Source organism: Schistocerca serialis, chromosome 3 (genome assembly GCF_023864345.2).
Source record: "Schistocerca serialis cubense isolate TAMUIC-IGC-003099 chromosome 3, iqSchSeri2.2, whole genome shotgun sequence".
NCBI lineage: Eukaryota > Metazoa > Arthropoda > Insecta > Orthoptera > Acrididae > Schistocerca > Schistocerca serialis.
This window is the reverse complement of record NC_064640.1, coordinates 258,198,302-258,219,356: the sequence shown is the minus strand read 5'-3', so window position 1 is coordinate 258,219,356 and position 21,055 is coordinate 258,198,302. Positions and strand designations below refer to the sequence as shown.

Here is a 21,055-nt window from a genome sequence, read left to right as displayed (position 1 = left end):
CTGCGAAGCTCCTCTATGTGACATTTCCATGTTATGTGCCTGTCTAGTGTGACAGTGAGGTACTTCACTGAGTTTCTCCTTGGCTAGTTTTGGCTCTGCAGTCACAGCAGTTGGTAGGGTTGTCTTGGTGGGCAGCGTTGCCGTAGCGACTGGTGAGCAGCATGGTTTGCATCTTGTCAAGAGTTGACGGTTATGCACCATTGCATAGCCCAGGTTTCCATCCTATTTAGGGTGGTTTGCAGACATCTGGTAACCACGTTCCTGTTTTTCGAACAGGAGAAGAATGCTGTGTCATCTGCGTATTGCGCAGTGTGTACATGCTGCATCGTGGGAATATCACCATTGTACACATTGTAGAGGACGGGCCCCAGGATCGAACTTTGGGGCATGCCTGCACAGTCCTGGTCGACAGGGATCCATCGATCTTGACTGAGAAAGTCCTTCCGGGGATATAGTTTTTTACGATTTGGTCGATCTTTCCGGGGAAACCTAGGGAGTACATCTTGTGTAGTAACTTGATGTGCCAGTCTTTTGCTACGTCTAATAATACAAGCCCGCAGTAGCCCTTTTGATTGAAGCCACCTGTGGCTGCTTCAACCAATCCCCATAATTTGCTGGGGAGCGGAGTAACTTTTCTGGAAGCTGAATTGGAATTTCGGCAGTATCTGCTCTCTTCTGATATGGTCCTGTATAGGGGTGAATAGGAGACGCTCATGATCGCAATAACTTCTGTGTGTTTCCACTGTTTCGGGAATTTTTGCAATCGCTTCAGTTCATTAAATATGTTGGTCAAGTGGGTGATGGCCAGAAGCGGGAGGAGTTTTAGTAGTTCGTTGGTGACCTGGTCATGTTCTGGCACCTTCCTGTTCGGCAGAAACTTGATGCAGCGCCCCACGTCCTCAGAACTGAATAGTGGTGTATAGTCATCTTCGTCATCCGCTTCGAGATACGCGGCCAGTTGTAGGCCGACAGTTGCAACGTGTTCTCTGTCCTGTGCTTCAGCTGGTTTGAATTGCTTTATGGACAAGTCCGCTAGTGCGTTGGCTTTGTCAATAGCGCTGAACTGCAGTCCATGTTCGCCATGCAGCAGTGGAATTTTCGCGCATCTTTTCGTGAACTACTTGGCTGCTTGCCATAAACTGTTGTCTTCTAGATGGAGAGCTGAAAGCCCTGCAGACCATTGCTGCTTGCGATACTCATTGATATCTGCTTTAAGCTCTCTCTGTAGTCTATTGAGCAGCCTCAGTGTGCCTCTGTTTCTGGTGAGCTTCCACTCTTTGGCAATCCTGTTTTTGTGCTGTATTTGCACAAGCAAGTGCCGAGGGAGTTACCTGGAGCGGGGAAGGGGAGAGGAGGAGACAGTGTGGCTTTCTCAGCAGCTCATAGGATCACCTTTGTGAAGCCGTCTAGCGCATGTTCTGTGGTTTCAGTTGGAGGCGGGGTCTGGGCAAGTTCAGCAGCTACTGCGTTGCTGAACTGCTCACTATTAATGTGCCTGTACGTCGCTTCGCACTATGAGGTAGAGCGCAATTCTCCCATGTCAAATCACAGGGTCCGACGACATTCTGTTTAACAAAGCTACCAGATTCTTTGTTATGGCGATGTCGAGGACGTCCGGTCTTCCTCCATTCTTTGGGAAGTGTGTCGGTTCCTCTGTGCTCCATACCTGTTACTGGTGTGCGTGCCAGCTGTTACAGTTATTGACCAGCTTGATTTCGATGTCTCGAAGCTTGGGGTCCGATCAGCGTGTTTGGCGTTCAGGTCCCCAGCAATTAGTAGTTTCCCTCTAAACTGGCTTAATGCAGCTACGTCATCCTCTTCTAGCCTTTGGAAACCTGGGGGGTGGGGGTGGGGGGTGGGGGTGGGGGGGCAGCGTTGATACACAGCAACAACTGTTAGGGGGCCAGTTACAGTAGCTACTTCTATTGCTGCAGTTTCTATTTCTGCTGTATCAGGGAGCGGATTTGGGGGGGGGGGGGGGAGGGGGGACATTTGGTGGTGCTTGATTCCCATTTTGACATATTCCGTGACCCCGTCCCCGTGGGTGGGTTGATCATTCCTGCAGCAATTGTAGTTTGGTACAGAAACTCTTATTCCTGGCTTTAGGAATGGTTCACCCACTAGGCGTAAGTCAATGTCTTCGTCCTGCATGAATTATCTGAACTTCATGGGTTGGTGAGTAAGGTTATCTGCATTAAATGCACATATTTTGAGACTCTGAATGTTAGGTCCATGGTGGGGATGGAGTTTTCTGAAGATGTCGCTGCTATAGGCGACTGCTGTGCTGCCGATCTGAGGTTGGCAGGGAGCTGAGTCATTGTCGCGAGAATGTTTACTAGCTGGGTCATCTGGGCCTGTAGCACTCGGATGGATGACGTGAGTTGTATTGTAACAGACTCTGCTGTCTCTCGTGACTGGTCTGTGGTGGACAGGGAGGGTGGACTTCTCTAGGGCTTTGTACAATTAGGGAGACCTGGTTACAATCAGGTGGTGGTGGGGGTGAACTTTTTGGTTGATCACCGACAAATGTTTGTGAGCATGAGGTTGAGGCGAAGACCTGCGTCCTGACGGTGTTGTTACCTTGCCTTGTCAGAGGTGGTGGTGGTGGTGGTGGCGGCGGCTTGGGTGCTGGGGTGGTTCTATTGTGCATTCGTGTTTTGCTTGTCAGCAGCAGTAAAACATGTTCTATTGTCGGTCCACTACGTAATACAGACGTGTCTTGGAAATGTTTTACTGACGTGTTGTTGCGGTATTTTAACAATAGTTCTACGAAGCAATGTCCCGCTCATAATTGTTTAAATTTTTTACTTATAATATAATAATTGGGATACAGTCTGTAAATATCACACTGAACTCACCTCAGTGGCGATTGAGCTGAGAAGATATGGTGCACGGGGTGAGTGGCAGTGCTGAGGGAAGTAGCTTGTGCAGTGCTGGCAACATACTTTTCAATCCAAGTTGCTCAAATAAAGTAGTTCTTATCCCTCACCCTAGATAGCAAATATTGGCAGAAGTGAGAGGAGGCATGAAGTTTATTGACTTTTACTGAGCTGAGGTAAGGTGTTTGAACTTGCTATGAAGTGTACAGACAGCAACAAAAATTCACAAAATTAGTCATGTTCTGCATTTTTGGCATAATTCATATAAAAACATCAATAAAATGCTATCATCCAAGTTATTGTAATATATGCACTGAAGTCAGAAAAATTGATATAATATGCATTATAAATATCTAAATTCATGCTATTACATCGAAAAAATCATCAAAATATGCATGTACTTTCGAGATGGCCAAAGTATTCATTTGCATGGAAATCCCAGCTCTAATGGTTACCCTTTGAGGAGAAATGAAGTGATTAATAATGAATTAATCACACTGCTTAGACATGCACCCTGTAGCAACTAGTTACGTGCCATACATGTTTTTGTTGCGTCTCATTATCTGCAGTAGAAGCAAATCACAGTGGTGTTAGATTCATCGTTGACTTCTTAATCCCATGAGTACCAAGGATGTTCTTTTTATGAACGTCATGACAGTTTGCACAGAGTTGATATTGAATTTGGCCATAATGCCAAGAATAGTCAGTATATCTAAGTTAATGATATTTCAAATGTGAAAAATTAAAATCGGAGAACATCAAATCCTTCTTGCATGGATCTGATGTATTGTATGCTTCACCTTATTGATTGTAAAAAGATTCCTTTGTTTTTTTGTTTTTTTTTTTTTTAAGGACATAGTGAAAGCCATTTGGAATGCAACAGTCAACTGGAAAATAACCATAATGAACCCATTTGACTGGTTCCGAAAGCTGTGGTCATTGGCTCATGTGAATTTGACGTATGTATTATTATGCTTCAATGGCACTAAAATTTTTTAAGTTTTTTGCTGATTATCTTTGTATCAAAGCTATATTTTAAAGATGTTCAATTTCAGATACCGCCGGTATGCCATTGTGTTTATATTGATTTTCTTATTTCTTCGGTATTTTGGGCCAAGCATGACTCAGTGGATATCTGGTTCAAAGCCTAGTAATGAAGGTGAGTTAAAATGTAAAATCAAGTGAATACGAAGTGCCTCTTGTAATTATATAGTAACAAAGCTGGCAACTGATTGGAAAACTTGTTTCTTAAGTTCTACATGTTCTCCCTCACAGCCTATGTGCAGACCACTCATATTATTTATTTTACATTTGTTTACTTCTTCAGTCTTCCTTTTTAAATCACTGCATGCCACCAGGCATAATTCATTGTGGATTGATAATTCCACTTGTGAGCAGTTGTATTAGAGGTAATTGTTGTGTTCGAGAGGGAGCACCCTTCCCCACGGGGAATAAAATTCTTCATTGTGACGTGTGACAGATGTTGTCATACCTCGTATTGACCACCAACATGACAGTTGTGGGTAGGACAGGCATATAATAGTGGGTCTTGAACAGTGGTATACTTCATCTACAAGGTTGTGCTGGCACTGGGCTGTTCATGTCAAGAGTCTGCTGTGTGTTCCTCAATCTAGAGAAGACTGTCATACTGAAAATCAGTTACCGTTAGCAACATGTAATGACAGTGGTTGCTGTCAACTGTTGTAGTTTCTATAAGGGTAATTCAAAAAGAAACAAGCTGGAGGCAGATAAATGAAAAGAACTGAGGGGATCATAATGCCATTACATAAGGAAGAAGGTGTGGTCCCTATAAGAGCAATGTGGTCCTAAATTCACTGTTAGAAAGACATGGGCACCCACCCACATGATGACAGAATGTGAGTACGTGCACACATTGTCCACTGCATTCAGTCTTGCAGGAAACAGAGAAATAGAGGCTTCAAAAGGGGAGCACAGGGTTGTATAGTGGGTTTCCTGACTGTGGAAGGAGTGCAGAGAATGGAAAGTCATCAAAGTATGGCACAAGTGAGTGAAGAACACTGCATATACATTGCAAGGGGGCAGATGTCATTGGATGATGATGCACTGTGTGGAATGCCACATGGCATTACCAATACCATCAACAGCATGTGGTTGCTCTCATTATTGAATACCAGTGAGTTACAATGGCAGCCACTGTTCCAGATGTAAGATTGAGTGTCAGAATAGCAATTGACATTCAGTGCTCTCCATAAACTTGTGCCATTCTTCAATGAGTTTTCTTTCTTGCATCTCTCCACTGTAAGGAAACACCCTACAGCCCTGTGCTCTACTTTTGAAGCCACCACTTCTGCTTTCAGCACTACAGAGTGCAGTGGACAGTCAACATATGGGTGTTTTCTCTGTGTCATCTAGTGAGTGTGAGACTGTGTCCTAGCAGTGAGGTTGCATTCTCAGCGCTCTTATAGGGACTACACCATCTTCTGTAGGAAATGGCATTAAGTTCCCTTCCACTAGTTTCATTTCACTGCCTCTCGCTCACTTCTTTTTGAATCACCCTAGTGTAGTACACAACTCACCAGTTCACTGCTCAACAACAACAACAACAACAACAACAACTACTACTACTACTACTACTACTACTACTACTACCACCGGTACTGTTACCACCACCACCACCACCACCACCACCACCACCACCATCACCATTACGTAGTTGTGTGCAATTCTGTTGCTTGTTATAGTATACAGTGTCTTTTCTAATATGCTAGCACTTCCCATATCTGAGCTATGGTGATAATTTCTGTTTACTGTATGTTTACATTTGTGAGGTTGTATCATGACTTAACTAAAGGAATCAGCAATTTTTACCCATGCAAAGTCACATTTACCTAGACATTCTATGTAGTATTTTCTCAGTTTCACACTTTCTGCACTATTGTTTTTTCCCATGTCTATCATATTTTTTACTTTTCTTCTTTAAAATCCCACCTTCAAAATCAATATATTATTTTTGCTCCACCACCATTTCCTATGGATCCTCCTGGTTCTATTGGACATTTTCATTTTAAAGCAAATGAATGACAATTCGAAATGAAAGAGCAGTATTTTAAACAGCTGTATGTAAAGTTCCCTTTGTTCTTTAAAATTATTTTGTTTAGAATTTGAAAAGAACATGTGTGATTGGTAACATTCAAGAACTTACGAAAATAAAGTTTATCAAAATACAGGCTGCCCATAAAAGAGTGTCCCAGGTATAAATTTTAATGATATCACCTGTGTTTCAGAGTATTGGTTCAAGGACACAATTAAAACTTAACTCAGACAGTTTTATGTAAATGCATGTGTGAGTACTGCTTTGTTGTTTCACCACTTGCAGCATCACATATGCCATACATGCAAAACAGCAACTCCTGAGCACAATATCAAAGAGAGTCCCAAAAATTAAATGTTTTTATTGCAGCACACAATACAGAAAAATGCTGACCAGCTACTTGTTTATGGAGCCAAACACAAGACTACACAGAATACAATAACATGGAAGCAACAGCTAGAGGTGATACCACACCAACAGCAATATTCTAGCCCAGTTTAGCATATCAATCGGCAACACAAACAAGAGCGAAGTCCAAAGAGCATATCATATCCAAATCTCGGGTGTGACCTGGTATGATGGCAATGAAGAATGGTGATTCCACAGATAGTCCCACAATGTACATTAATTTTATTATAGCATCACCTCAGAAAGTAAAGTCTCCCATAAGACAATAATAACACAATTGAGCATCTTCAATCGGAGGCAGATATAACCCAAAATCTAAATAAACGGCCGCTGGAGGTTGCACTGTGGGTTAAGTACTCCGCAGTGGAGAATGTCCATGGGCCCTTGATGACCTCGTGACTCGCAGATGCAAGGTAGTCCATGATAGCAGTGCTGCTATTGTTGCTGCTGCACGCACTGCATATGGGCGATGTGGTGGTTCCTGGTGGCATCTGTTAGCATTAAGCCTGTAAACATAATATTTGTAATCAGCACCAATCCAAACCCTTGATATACCGACTAGGCACATGAACAGTTTCTGAAGGAGGAGCACCTGCAGGCCAAGGGCCAGCAACCCACAGGATGCAGGTGTCATGTCAGAATAGGCATGTTCAAATACACAGGGGCTCAGCCCTGCATATACAACACTCCTCCCATCCCGTAAAAAATGAGACACTGACAGGAAGGAGGCTGGTAGCATGAGGGTGGGTGTGGTGGGTGGATTCGATGCTTTGTCATAATGACAGAACAGTCGGGCCTTGTGGAGAGGGCTTGCAACAAAACTTCTATGAGCGCTGCACTGAAAGTGCTGGAAGAAACAGCGGGCTCCAGCTGTGGGTGGCCATCTTGGAGGCTGTGTCAGCCCAGCATAGGGCAAGGACCTGCAGAAGGCATGGTGTGTGCATGCCAGAGAGCTGCAGAAAAGACAGACTATGAGGCATGGGGTGGAAACTAGAGAACACATGAAAAACAGCGAGAACCCTGGGGGCTCAAGTGCATGACAAGGTACGATGGAATGTGAGGAGTTGTGCACTGGCATGCAGGAGAGCGTGTTAAGTGCGTGATGGTTGTGGAGTCCAGCGACAGGGCCAGTTGCAGTGGCAGTGGAAATGGCAGCGGCAGGAACAACTGGGCTGGCAATTAGTGCCACGCCACTTTTGACAGGGCTGGCATTGGCAGTGACAGAGCCAGAGTCAGCCTGACCAACAACAGCAGGAGAGCTGGTTGCAACACAGGCTGTCCTGGTGGTGTCGGCAGTGGCCGCTGTGGCAGGTGTGATGGCAGAGATGGCGAAGGAAGATGCAGATTGTGGGATGTGCAAAAGGAACGTGAAAGAATGAAGATGGCAGCTGAAGGAGTAAGGGGTCTGGATGCAGAGAGAGAAGGCTTCCTGGAAAGGAATGGAAAACCTAAGGTGCAAGGAGCAAGTAAAGGAGACTAACTGCAGGCACGTTCAGCTGTGGTGGGACCCAAAGATGTGCCGAGGTGCATGGGAATGCACTTGGGAACATGGAGGTGTGTGGGAGCAGAGAGCGCAGAAGGGAGAGGGAAGCGAGAAACTGAAAACAAAGACAGAATGAAGGAGAAATGGAAGCCTGAAGAAGGGGAGCAGATATGGGAGGGATGGCAGTGTTGGGGCCAACATGGACGGAGGCTGTGCTGATGTTAACTATAGAGCGGGCTGTGTCAGAACTGCAGGGCTCATTAAAACCAGCTGGAAGTGTTGGGGGTGGTGGAGGGAAAGGTGTCTCTGCAGGAGCCTGATGCAACAACCGAGTGGCAATAGAGCCGACCTCGAAGGAGCCAGTGCCAACAGGTGGCGGAACTTGGAACAAAGGCCCTTGGGATACCTGACAGGACAGGAAGATGTCCCAGAAGAGTAAGTGAATGCTGAAAGAGTAAGTGAATGCTGAAGCTTGAGAGACAGTGGGGAGCATGTAATGAGCCTTGAGCTTGTCCTGCAAGTGATCGTAGAAGAGGGAAGAAATGTCGACTCCATGATTAAGGGATAGAAGAAGATGATAGGTCAAAGTGCCAGGCCAGGCAAGGAGAAGAGGTCATTTGCGATAGTCCACATTGATGGTGAGGGCCCATGAAAGATCATTTGAGCTGACGTAGGAAGGCCAAACATGGCTCCAAAGTTTCATTGAAAACCTGAAACATTGGAAGTTGTGGTGTCCATGTTGGTGAAGAGGAAACAGAGAAAATGAAAAAGTGACAGTGGGATACAGTGAAGGATTGGCTGTTTGTTTCTGAATCAGTACCCTGGACTGGAGCTCGTAAATCTGTTTTTGACTGTCCACCTGTTGAGCCATCAGCTGCTGCAGCACAGCTGCAAAGGTGATTTGTCCATGGTGACTGGGAAGAATGAAAAAACACATGCTGCTTACTGGACAAAGTCCAGAAAACAAAGTTCCATAGTTCATAGACAAGTTGACAGTCCAGGCACCAATGTGCAAAAGAATTTACAGTCCTGCTGTATCGGTGCACGGGCTCCATTCAGTTTAGGTTAGACCAGTCCATTTAAGGATTGTTGATGTCTACAGACCGTTACCTTTCTGATGCTGTGTTATGACTGGTTACAATGTCATGCTGATATGAACAGTCCTCATCTCCGAAATGTTCCTCTACTGTACGTAGTACACAATACTGCAAAATGTGTTTATATTCTTCTGCATTTAGCATTTTCGTAAGTGCAATAAGGGGCCATGCCTTACCCATGAAAAACACACCTATATTGTATCACTACCTCCTCCATACTTCTCTGTTGGCACTGCACCTGACAGCATGTAACATCTCCAGGCATTCGCCAAACCCAAAACCCTTCCATTTGATTGCCACAGTGTATAGAATGATTCATCACCCCAAATCACTTGTTTCCAGTCAACTGATGTTCAGTGACATTGCTCTTTACACCACATCAAATGTAACTTGACATTGACTACAGAAATATTTGGCTTAGGAATAGCTGCTTGACCATTGTATCCGTTCTTTGTAACTCCCAGTGCACAGTTATTGTGCTAGGTGGATAGCTGGTACCTCTTCAGAACTCATGAGTGATTCTTTCCACAGATTTTGTGTAATTTTTTTTGCAATCAATGTCCACAATGCTCATCGAAGCCTGTCTGTAAGTATGTGAGGTTTTGATGGTCTTGCTCCAGCTGTGGTTTTTTCCTTCAAATTTCCACTTCACAGTCACATCATCAACAGTTGACATTGTCAGCTATAGAAAGGTTGAAATGTCCCTCATTGACCTTGTATGACTAGTTTACATTTGAAGTCATTAAACTCTCCTGACCGACTCATTCTGCTGTTACTGCTTCTCTACTGACAACACAATACTCTAAGCCCCCTTTTATACTGGCTAGTCCACCTCTAGTGGTATCTCCTGGTCAGTTCCACATTGCACAAGGGCTTCTGCTTTGCTTTGAAGTACTGAAGAGAGAGAGAGAGAGAGAGAGAGAGAGAGAGAGAGAGAGAGAGAGTGAGTGAGTGAATGAATGGGGGGGGGGGGGAGGGGGTAGGAGGAGGAGGAGGAGGAGGAGGAGGTTGTGTGTTCAAGTCTCAGTCCGACACACAGATTTAATCTGCCAGGAAGTTTCAGTTGCTTATTCAGTTCCACATTTATTCTGAGCCATGGCATTTACAGTGCTTCCCATAGCTGTTGTATGATGCATGCTGGATGATACTCTACTTGAACACAAGAAACTTTTGATGATCGCACAAATGATCAGTTTGGTTAAGATCCTGGGAAGTAATTTAATCATGCACTTCTGACAGTTTTCATAAAATTCTAGCAATTTGACAAGGCTAATTTTTGCTTAAAGATACCATGCTTCTGTGCAAAGACACTCATTATATACATCTGAATGTCATTCCTGAGGTTGAATATATAATCAAATTAGTCATGAGTACTTTCCATGGAAGTTAATTGTCTAAAAGAATACAACAGAAGTGTCATACAGACCATAATGCTGCCCACAATACTTTCCAAACATTGGTGGAAGCATTTAGTTTCTTCTGTGACTTGTCTCACCAGAAGTAGAAAACATCAGACATCAGAGAAGGCCATCAGTTACCAATCAGCAGCAGTTCAGTTTCAATGCTGCCAAGCCAAACGGAGGTTTTCTATGAATGCACTATCTTCCATTTGCTTCCGAGCAACTGTTGTGGTTAACACTTGCTTCTTATGTTATTTGGCTTGGAGTTGTTGTGGAACTGTTTGTCTGTTATTCTTCATAGGCAGACATTGTGCCCACTTTGGACATCATTGGCACATGGAACTTTGTTTCTATATCCATGTTATATGACCATAACTTTTCACAAGATAAATAAATCTTCCTTCCTGCCTTCCTCTAAAAATCGTTGCACATCTTCTGTTACCTGGCTGAACTCACATTAAGATTTTAATATAAACATGAACTGATGATTTTTTTATCAATTATTTTTTTTTATCTAATTCTATCCCTACACCATATGCACAGCAACTATGCTGTTTTCAAAGTCTACTGCACCAACCTAGACCTTCATTTCCCTGAGGGCTCTGTTCTCTTCTCAGTAGACATCTGGTAGAACCTAGTTTTGCATGCAACAATAAACTGTCTAATTATCCTCTTATTCTACCAGAATTACTACCAGGTACCACTTTACAACCCCTTCTCTTCCCTTTTCTTATATATGTAAATTCTTTTGTGGTCTTTGTATCGTCTCTTTCGGTTTCTGATGTAATTTTTTCCTGCTGCACACTCTGCAATACTGAGAGAAAACCTTGCTAAGGTCCTTTTGGACATCCCAAGTCTTATGAAGCACATTTCACAAGCACGTCCCAGTACCCATCTACTCAAAAATTGGTGTACTTATACCACAAGTACACTAGTGTACAAATAGACAACCATACTGTTATGTGAAGAAGTATCTGTGAACTTGCAAGCATTATGTAAGCTGATGTGAATAGATAACGAGTTACAGTGTCTGCCAGAAATTTCCAAGTTATTCACATTATTAAACTTTCATATGATAACTGTAACAACAAAACATATTTTCAGCAGCTACACATGTTATGTGATGAGATATACTCAAGGACACAAGGTAGTAGTCGAGTTCCTGCATTTGTGGTAAACTTTTATTGTAACTAAATAGTTTGAAAATATCAGTTCCTGGCAGGTTTCAAAATTGATGTACATTTCCAGGCAAATATCAATTATCATGCTTACTTCAGTCACCTAACACTGTCTTATGTAGTGGCTACTCATAATCAATATCTAAATCTAATTTATGTATCTTGTGCCACTGTTTTTGCAGTCATCACACAATGATGGAAGTTTTTAGAAATTGGCAATTGTCTAAAGCCTTTAACACATACCATTAATCCTAAGACAAATAGACTTCAAAATGAGTCTATAAGGGCAGCCAGTGGTGCTATAATAGAAGCCAAATCACAGAAAGACTGTGAGAGGCTGCAAGAAAAATCCAACAAAGTTCCACACATTAAGTGTGAACTCCCTCAAAAAGGATGGCCATGCCTAATTGTGTGACGTACCATACATGTCCAGCAAAATGTTGCAAGACACTATCAACAGAATGTAATCAGAAGATCAAAATAAACTGCAAAACAATTTAGAAAAGATATCGGAATGGTGCGAAAATTGGCAGTTGACCCTAAATAACAAAAAAAGGAATCTGTTAAACTTTGGCTACACGATAAATCAGTCAAATATAAAAGCCGTAAATTCAAATAAATACCTAGGAATTACAATTATGTACAACTTAAATTGGAAGGAACAAATAGAAAATGTTGTGGAGAAGGCTAACGAAAGACTGCGTTTTATTGGCGGGACACTTAGAAAATGTAACAGATCTACTAAGGAGACTACCTACACTAGATTAGATTAGATTAGATTTACTTTCATTCCAATTGATCCGTAGTGAGGAGGTCCTCCAGGATGTGGAACATGTCAGAAAAACAACAATACATGACAAATATTTACAACTAAAACAAATAAGCTAATGTACCATTCCAAAGGTCCCAAGTGGAATGATCGTCATTTTTTAATGAACACTAAGAGTCATTTTACAAATACTAATGCACTGAATTTAAAATAAAAAAGTTTTTTATTTATTTATAAGGTAATAAACATGTAATACAGCTACTGTAATACTTATTTACAATGAACACATTACTGCACTGAAATGGTGCAGAAGTTAGATTATACTTACACACACACACACACACACACACACACACACACACACACACACACACACACACAAATTTTCAATGAACACATTACTGCACTGAAATTGTGCAGAAGTTATGTTGTACTTATATACAAATCAGTTGGTTTTACTAAGAAATTCATCAATGGAGTAGAAGGAGTTGGCCACCAATAAATCCTTTAGGCTTCTCACAAACTGAATTTCATTGGTTGATAAGCTTTTTATGGCTGCTGGCAAGTTATTGAAAATGTGTGTTCCTGAATAATGCACACCTTTTTGTACAAGACTAAGTGACTTTAAATCCTTGTGCCGGACCGAGACTCGAACTCGAGACCTTTGCCTTTCGTGGGCAAGTGCTCTACCGACTGAGCTACCCAAGCACGTCTCACGGCCCGATATCAGCGCACACTCCGCTGTAGAGTGAAAATTTCATTCTAGAAACATCCCCCAGGCTGTGGCTAAGCCATGTCTCCGCAATATCCTTTCTTTCAGGAGTGCTAGTTCTGCAAGGTTCGCAGGAGAGCTTCTGTAAAGTTTGGAAGGTAGGAGACGAGGTACTGGCAGAAGTAAAGCTGTGAGGACGGGCCGTGAGTCGTGCTTGGGTAGCTCAGTCAGTAGAGCACTTGCCCGCGAAAGGCAAAGGTCCTGAGTTCGAGTCTCGGTCCGGCACACAGTTTTAATCTGCCAGGAAGTTTCATATCAACACACACTCCGCTGTAGAGTGAAAATTTCATTCTAGAAACATCCCCCAGGCTGTGGCTAAGCCATGTCTCCGCAATATCCTTTCTTTCAGGAGTGCTAGTACTGCAAGGTTCGCAGGAGAGCTTCTGTAAAGTTTGGAAGGTAGGAGACGAGGTACTGGCAGAAGTAAAGCTGTGAGGACGGGCCGTGAGTCGTGCTTGGGTAGCTCAGTCAGTAGAGCACTTGCCCGCGAAAGGCAAAGGTTCCGAGTTCGAGTCTCGGTCCGGCACACAGTTTTAATCTGCCAGGAAGTTTCATATCAACACACACTCCGCTGTAGAGTGAAAATTTCATTCTAGAAACATCTCCCAGGCTGTGGCTAAGCCATGTCTCCGCAATATCCTTTCTTTCAGGAGTGCTAGTTCTGCAAGGTTCGCAGGAGAGCTTCTGTAAAGTTTGGAAGGTAGGAGACGAGGTACTGGCAGAAGTAAAGCTGTGAGGACGGGCCGTGTGTCGTGCTTGGGTAGCTCAGTCGGTAGAGCATTTGCCCGCGAAAGGCAAAGGTCCCGAGTTCGATTCTCAGTCCGGCACACAGTTTTAATCTGCCAGGAAGTTTCATATCAGCGCACACTCTGCTGTAGAGTGAATATTTCATTCTAGAATCTAATGTATATCACATGATGTCACCTGCTCTAAGTACTTAGTTGAATACCTTTGCAACAAAATAATTTACTGCATAGATGGGCTGTGGAACAACAAAACCTACAACAGGCAGCTTGGGAGCTTAAGAAGAAATCTTTGAAATGGGCCAGTTTCCAGGTTCACCATCTATTTAGGATAAAAGAAACTGAGAGTAACTTATTGGAATTCAAGAGCTTCAATGGCTGCCACAAATCAGAGTCAGATTTTGATACACATTGAAAGCAAAACCTCCCAGCCCAAGACCCAGTAATATCATAATTGGTACTGTGATATTGCAAAGTTAACTTCGTACATGGTGGTACTCTCAGAGATTACAAGCCTACTGGGACAAATTCTGCCACTGGCATATAGAGCAGTGACATGATAACATCTGTTTCATTTTAAATACCAGCTTCATGGAGCATTGTTCATGACAATAGCATACATCAACTTGCGGAAAAATGTCACACTTCCAGCTCTTCACTTCTGGACTCAGGAGCTAGTAACCAGGTCACTGGATTGGAAGTACCAGGAGCCTCTAATGCTCAGAACCTCCAAACAATGGAGAACATGTTAGAGCCCACAACAGATGAACCTTTGGCACACAATGAGAGATGTTATGCACTCTACTCCTTGCAAACACAAAATATTGACAAAACTGCTTTTGTGATGTCAACAGACCTGAACCAGATATATGATGTAGAAGGCAGTGTCAGGCTAAGTCGACGGGAGGCTACTATAATTCTTCGAGCAGCCATGAGATTTGTAACATGTGTTGCAACCCAAAAAGAAAGACAATTGCTTTTTCAATGCCACCAGCAGTTGGTCACATTTTGAGTACAATAAACTCCCTTCAGATATTAAAGACCTCTGCAATTTTCTCAGACAAGTCTTTACATGCTGGAATGAAGTCTTCGATTGTGAACAGATGTATGAAGATTTTGTGAAGGCCCATCTACAAGTCTGTTTTGACCACACCCTAGCTTCAGATAAGATATTTCCATACAGTATATGTCTAGTAGCAGCATTAGATTCCAGCAGATCAACACTATACTCCCTGCATTGCCAATGAGTGAACTGTGGAAGATCATAGAGGAACTGGATGTTGATGTGCTAGTCCAGCAACCATACATGTGCCTTGCTGACATATGTGCTCTCAGTAGTTGGGCACCAGAATGCCAAGGCAGCAATCATCATTCTTAATCAGAGATACCTTGTCACTAAAATAACACAATTATGCAGTGAGCTTGCTGTAATAGTGGAGATGTGTACTGCTCAATGCAAGTGTATTATTACCTACATATACATGTAGTGCTCCCATATGATTGAGTCATACCCTGACAAATTAAGAGCTGCAGCATTGTGCAGTCATGATGCACATCATGTAATAGGGGCTGGTGTGGACATAGACGAAAGACAGAAGAATGTGGTGTAATGCTGACAGACATGATCCAAGAATGGGACATGACTGTGATCAATAAAGAAGGGCAGCCTAGCAAATTCACAGATAGTACCATTGCAGAGACAAGTATAGACATTATCCTGGCAAATGTGGATGTGGCTAGTAAGTTTATATCCTGGGAGGTTGAACAACATATGACCACTAATGAAAATAGTGTCATAACCTTCTGTATCAGAGCAGTGACTGTAAGCTCTAGAAATACTAGCAATGGTAGGTAACCAGAAAGCTGGGATTTGAAGAGAGGAAATTGGAATGCATTTGTTGGTGAAATAGCTTCTTTAAACTGAGACTATTTACCTGAAAACATAGATCTCTGGATGCATGCCTTTACTGTGTTATTGCAGCAGATGCAGGCAAATCACATCCCAAAGCGGTGATATTGAGCTATTCCTACGACACTTTGGAGTAGGGAACAGTTAGAGTTGTGCAGAAAAGTCCGTAACACAAGGAGTAGTTACCAGTGCTCATGAGGGAGGAACCAAAGAGATAGAAAGCTAAATATATACCAGCATCTGAAACAAACATATAGAGTCTGTGGAGTCAACCATACAAACTTCTAAATGACAAAATTACATGTATAAAATGGCAGTGCATTGGTGGAGCTGTCATTTGTACTCAGGTGAGTCATGTGAAAAGGTTGCTGACATGATTATGGCTACATGACGGGGATTGATAGAAGTTGAATGCGAAATTTTAGTTGAACCTAGATACATAGGACATTCTATTTCTAAAATCATTAGGGAAATCAATATTCTGAGAACCACAGTGTCAAGAGTGTGCCAAGAATACCAAATATCAGGAATTACCTCTCTCCACGGACAACACAGTGGCGAATGGCCTTCACTTAATGACTGAAAGCAGCGATGTTTGCATATAGTTGTCAGTGCTAACAAACAAGCAGTACTGCTTGAAATAATTGCCAGAATCAGTGTGGGATGTACAACAAATGTATCCATTAGGACACAGTGTTAGGAGCACCGGTGTTTGCATGGAGTTGTCAGTGTTAACAGACAAGCAGTACTGCTTGAAATAATCACCCAAAACCAGTGTGGGACATACAACAAATGTATCCATTGGGACAGTGCAAGAAAATTTGATGTTAATGGTCTGTGGCAGCAGACAACTGATGTGAGTGCTTTTATTAACAGGACATCACCTGTAGCACATCTCTTTGGCTCGTGACCATATAGGTTGGACCCTATACGACTGGAAAACCAAGGACTGCTCAGATCAGTCCTGATTTCAGTTGGTAAGGGCTTGAGTGTGTACAGACCTCATGAGGCCATGGACCCATTTGACAACAAGGCACTGTGCAAGCTGGTGGGGACGCCATAACAGTGTGGGCTGTGTTGATATGGAATGGAGTGGTCCTCTGGTCCAAGTGAACTGATCATTAACTGGAAATGGTTATTTTCGGCTACTTGGAGATCATTTGCAACCATTTGTGGACTTCATGATCCCAAACAACAATCAAATTTTTGTGGATGACAGTGTGTCATATCACCAGGCTGCATTTGTTTGCAGTTGGTTCAAGAACATTCTGGACCATTCCAGCAAATGATTTGGTCACCCATATCATTTATTGTGAATCCCATGAAACATTTATATTACATAATGAAGAGGTCAGTTCATGCACAAAATCCTTCACTGGCAACACAGTTATGGACAGCTATAGAGGCAGCATGACTCAGTTATTTCTGCAGGGCACTTCCAACGACTTGTTGAACCTAGCATTATGCCAGGCAAAAGGAGGTCCAACATGATATTCCAAGGTATCCCATGAATTTTGTCACCTCAGTGCAAGGCACCCACCATCCTGTCCACCCTTTGCAAGACCAATGGAACAATGACAGTTTACTGAAGGAATTCCACCAGATATTTATCAAACACTCTTTTCGCCATATGATTCTGCAGATACAGACAACAACCATCAATCAGTGCTACTTGACCAGATGAGTTCTGAATATAGTAACAGTGTTGTCCTACTCCCATTTGCTCAGGAAGAAGTAGTAGTAGCGATAACCATGCATAATTGTAGCTAGGCACTGGGTCCAGATGGTACCTGCTCAGAAGTGATACAGAAATTAGCTCCAGTCATAATGCCATCCTTAACACATCTGTTGAATGAAGCATTGGGACAGGACAGGGTACCAGAGACTTGGAAATCTGTATGTGTGGTGATCATAAAGATCCCGCAGACCCAAAGAGCTGTAGACCTGTATGTTTAATTAATACATTAGCAAAAGTTCACGAGCATCTACTCTGCCAGCATCTTCAAGAGCACAGAGAGCTCCAGCATCTCTGCATGTCAGTTTGACTTCCACAAATAATAAATTGTTACATGACAATATTAATCAGGCTCTTCAAATTGTAGACAGAGCAAACAGTAAATATTGTGCTGCAACTGAGAATCGTTTCCGCAAGCCTCACTTTGTGCATTTTTTTAAATAACTTCTTTTTCTTAACACATATTGTTCAACTTCCTCTAAAAGTCTTTGCAGCCGGCTTTAGCAAAACTGCCTTTATTCTATACTGATAGAACAGAGAATACGGCCCATCTTTGCAAAACTTGCCTCATGCGTACATCGGGGTCTTTTCAAAACGCACTTTATGCTATGTAGTTTGCAAAAGACATTAGACATATTGCTGAGTTTTCTTGTAATTTGTTTAATGTGCAGTAGCTGTCAGAAAAAAGTACTTTTCTGACTGTTTTATGGCACTCCTGGAACAACTGGTTTGCTTGGGGGTAGATGGCAGGCTGTATTACTGTGCATGCCAAATAAGCTGACAGTTGGCACAATGGCTGATGGGAGCTCCCATTAGCCACTGCACCCGGTGACTATTTAGTTTGCACGGGTAGCATTAATCTGCTTTTGTTGTTGATAACTGTTATGTGAGCTGGTTGCCAGTTATCTCCATTTCATGAAAGTAAGTGATGGAAGGTGATGGTGAATATAATATTCATGTGAGTGAAACACATGGTGAGCATGAAAGAAGAGAAACAAAACATCTCCAAAGCAAAATCATCTCAACATTCAAAGAAAATTTCAGTGCCTGATATTGACTGCTGGTATGCTGAAAGGCATAAGGCAAGCAGCTGTGGAAGAAAAGACTATCTCTTTTGCTGACTTATCATATTTCAATGTATTATATTTTTCAGGAGGTAACAGCAAGCAAGATGCATTGTTTCTGTCATACATGGATATTTCATCACCAGCTAGGTATGTTGTAGATCCCACTGAAGCTAAGGCTTCTAAATCAATGCCTGTCAAGTATAAGATAAAACTTTGAGGTAGATCCCAAGTACCAATGTATGCTGCTACATTAAAAAAAAAAAAAGGGGGGGGGGTTATCGCAGGATCGCTTAACCCGGATTGTTTGGCACTGTCAAGAACATGGGACAACACTAAATGAATGAAGAGATGGCTCAAGAGCAACTCAAGCCGACATAGTTATGACCCTACAAGTGAAAGAGCACATTCTGAAGTATAAGTATAGAGAGAGTTGTTGTAGTGGAGGTAAAATGAGAAGACATATTTGCCCCCAAGTTTAAATGTAAATATGAGGGAAAATTTTTGGAAAGAATAAAGACAAACAGGTAATACAAACTGTTCCATGTCAAAATTTAAGACAATGTTTTATAAGAATTTTAATCTTGGCTTTGGTTAATCTCATAGTGATATATGTTCGACATGCAAGGGGATTTGACTGAAAATAATGGTCGCAGAAACCGAAGAATGACAGGAAGTGTGTAAAACTACCAAGTTCAACAGCATCCTGAACAAATACTCTGAAGGCACTGGAAAGCTTGTCTTTGAAATGCAACAAAATCAACCTCTGCCTCACCTTCATATTGTAGACATCTTCTACACATCACAGGTATTGTTCTATAACCTGATAGTGGTGATACATGAACCAAAACAAGGTACTGATATTATTTACTTGGTGTGAAACAGAAACTGGAAGAGGTGCAAATGAAATCACATCTGCACAGGTAACATTTTCTCCTACATTATTAGGAAGAGAGGACTAGAGATGTTGGTAAGAGAGGATTGAAACTTGAGCTTTTTCCAGACATGTGTACCAGCCAGAACAAGAATTATATAACGCAATGTATGCTGACACATTTTATGGAACACAGTACAGTGTTCTATGAACTTAACCACTATTTTCTTATTCATGGACATAGTTTCATTCCACTGGATCATGTATTCAGTAGAGTTGAGAAGGGATATCAGAAGAAATAAGAGAACATATCACTTTGTCGATTCAGGAATATTCTAGTGAAGTTTGGGAAGGTGCTGGTGTGGGGAGAAGACGGCTTTTCCTACAACTTCAAATGGATTTCTAAAGAAATATTAAAGTTCACCGTGCGTTGTAAAATGGTGAATTTATGAGCAATAATTTACAGACAAACCAATGGTAAGATTCAGTGTGCTGTTAAAACAATGCATTTCTTTGTATCACAAGTATGTTGTGATGTTTTGAAAAACAACATTCCTTCATTCAAAGCCATGAAATGTGCTGGATTTATTTCGAAGATAAATGATATGATTGCAGAAAAGCAGGAGGATATAATGAAGCTAATGTGTTTCCTTACCATTCCTAAGAATGCAGCAAGTTTCCCACTCCGCTGCTGAGTGAAAATCTCATTCTGGAAGTTTCTACAATGACATACTCTCTGCAAGTGATGAGGAATATGAAGATCATGACAGCTCATGGAGAATTTATGAAGAGTCCTCTGAAGTTGTGGAGAAGAGAAAAAAGAAATATTATTTTAAAACTTTAATCTATAAATCAGGCATTTAATGTTCAAGTATCACTGATCTAGTTTGAAAAAGAAAGCTGTTTTTCTGCTTTCAGCAGTTGATAAACTATCAAAAATTTTATGCATGTGCAAAGACTGTCTTAAAATATATTCAGAAGTGTACCAAATTTGTTAATTGTAAAAAAGAAACTAAAGTTGCTTGTTGATTAAATAAATGCGTCTCCTGCAAAAATATGTTTTTTGCATAAAGCAAGTTTTGTTAAAATGGCCCTCAATTATGATCAACATTGCAATTGCATTCAATAATAATTTATGGTAGTCTACGACGTTCAGTCATGTAAGAAGTATTCAGATGCTAAATTGCCTTTATATAAGTTTCATGGACTACTGTAAGGGTCGCACAGTTGAATGGTTTGCTGGGCAACATGTTGTTGTTGTTGTCTTCAGTCCAGAGACTAGTTTGATGCAGCTCTCCATGCTACTCTATCCTGAGCAAGCTTCTTCATCTCACAGTACCTACTGCAACCTACATGCTTCTGAATCTGCTTAGTGTCTTCATCTCTTGGTCTCCCTCTATGCTGCCCTCCAATACTAAATTGGTGATCCCTTGATGCCTCAGAACATGTCCTACCAACCGATCCCTTCTTCTAGTCAAGTTGTGCCACAAATTTCTCTTCTACGTAATTCTATTCAATACCTCCTCATTAGTTGTGTGATCAACCCATCTAATCTTCAGCATTTTTCTATAGCACCACATTTTGAAAGCTTCTATTCTCTTCTTGTCCAAACTATTTATCATCCATGTTTCACTTCCATACATGGCTACACTCCATACAAATATTTTAAGA

The 21,055-nt window shown here is 41.9% G+C and overlaps 1 protein-coding gene across 2 annotated transcripts in view; it reads left to right on the top strand.

The window, feature by feature from the left end:
- Nucleotides 1–21,055, top strand: part of LOC126470027 (uncharacterized protein KIAA2013 homolog) — a 159,306-nt gene that overhangs the window by 48,303 nt on the left and 89,948 nt on the right. For both annotated transcript variants that reach the window (XM_050097513.1, XM_050097514.1), the window contains exons 2-3: nt 3,732–3,838; nt 3,935–4,038. In XM_050097513.1, coding sequence (XP_049953470.1) covers nt 3,783–3,838; nt 3,935–4,038 — 160 coding nt within the window. In that variant the 5' untranslated portion in view covers nt 3,732–3,782. The remainder of the gene's footprint in view (nt 1–3,731; nt 3,839–3,934; nt 4,039–21,055) is intronic.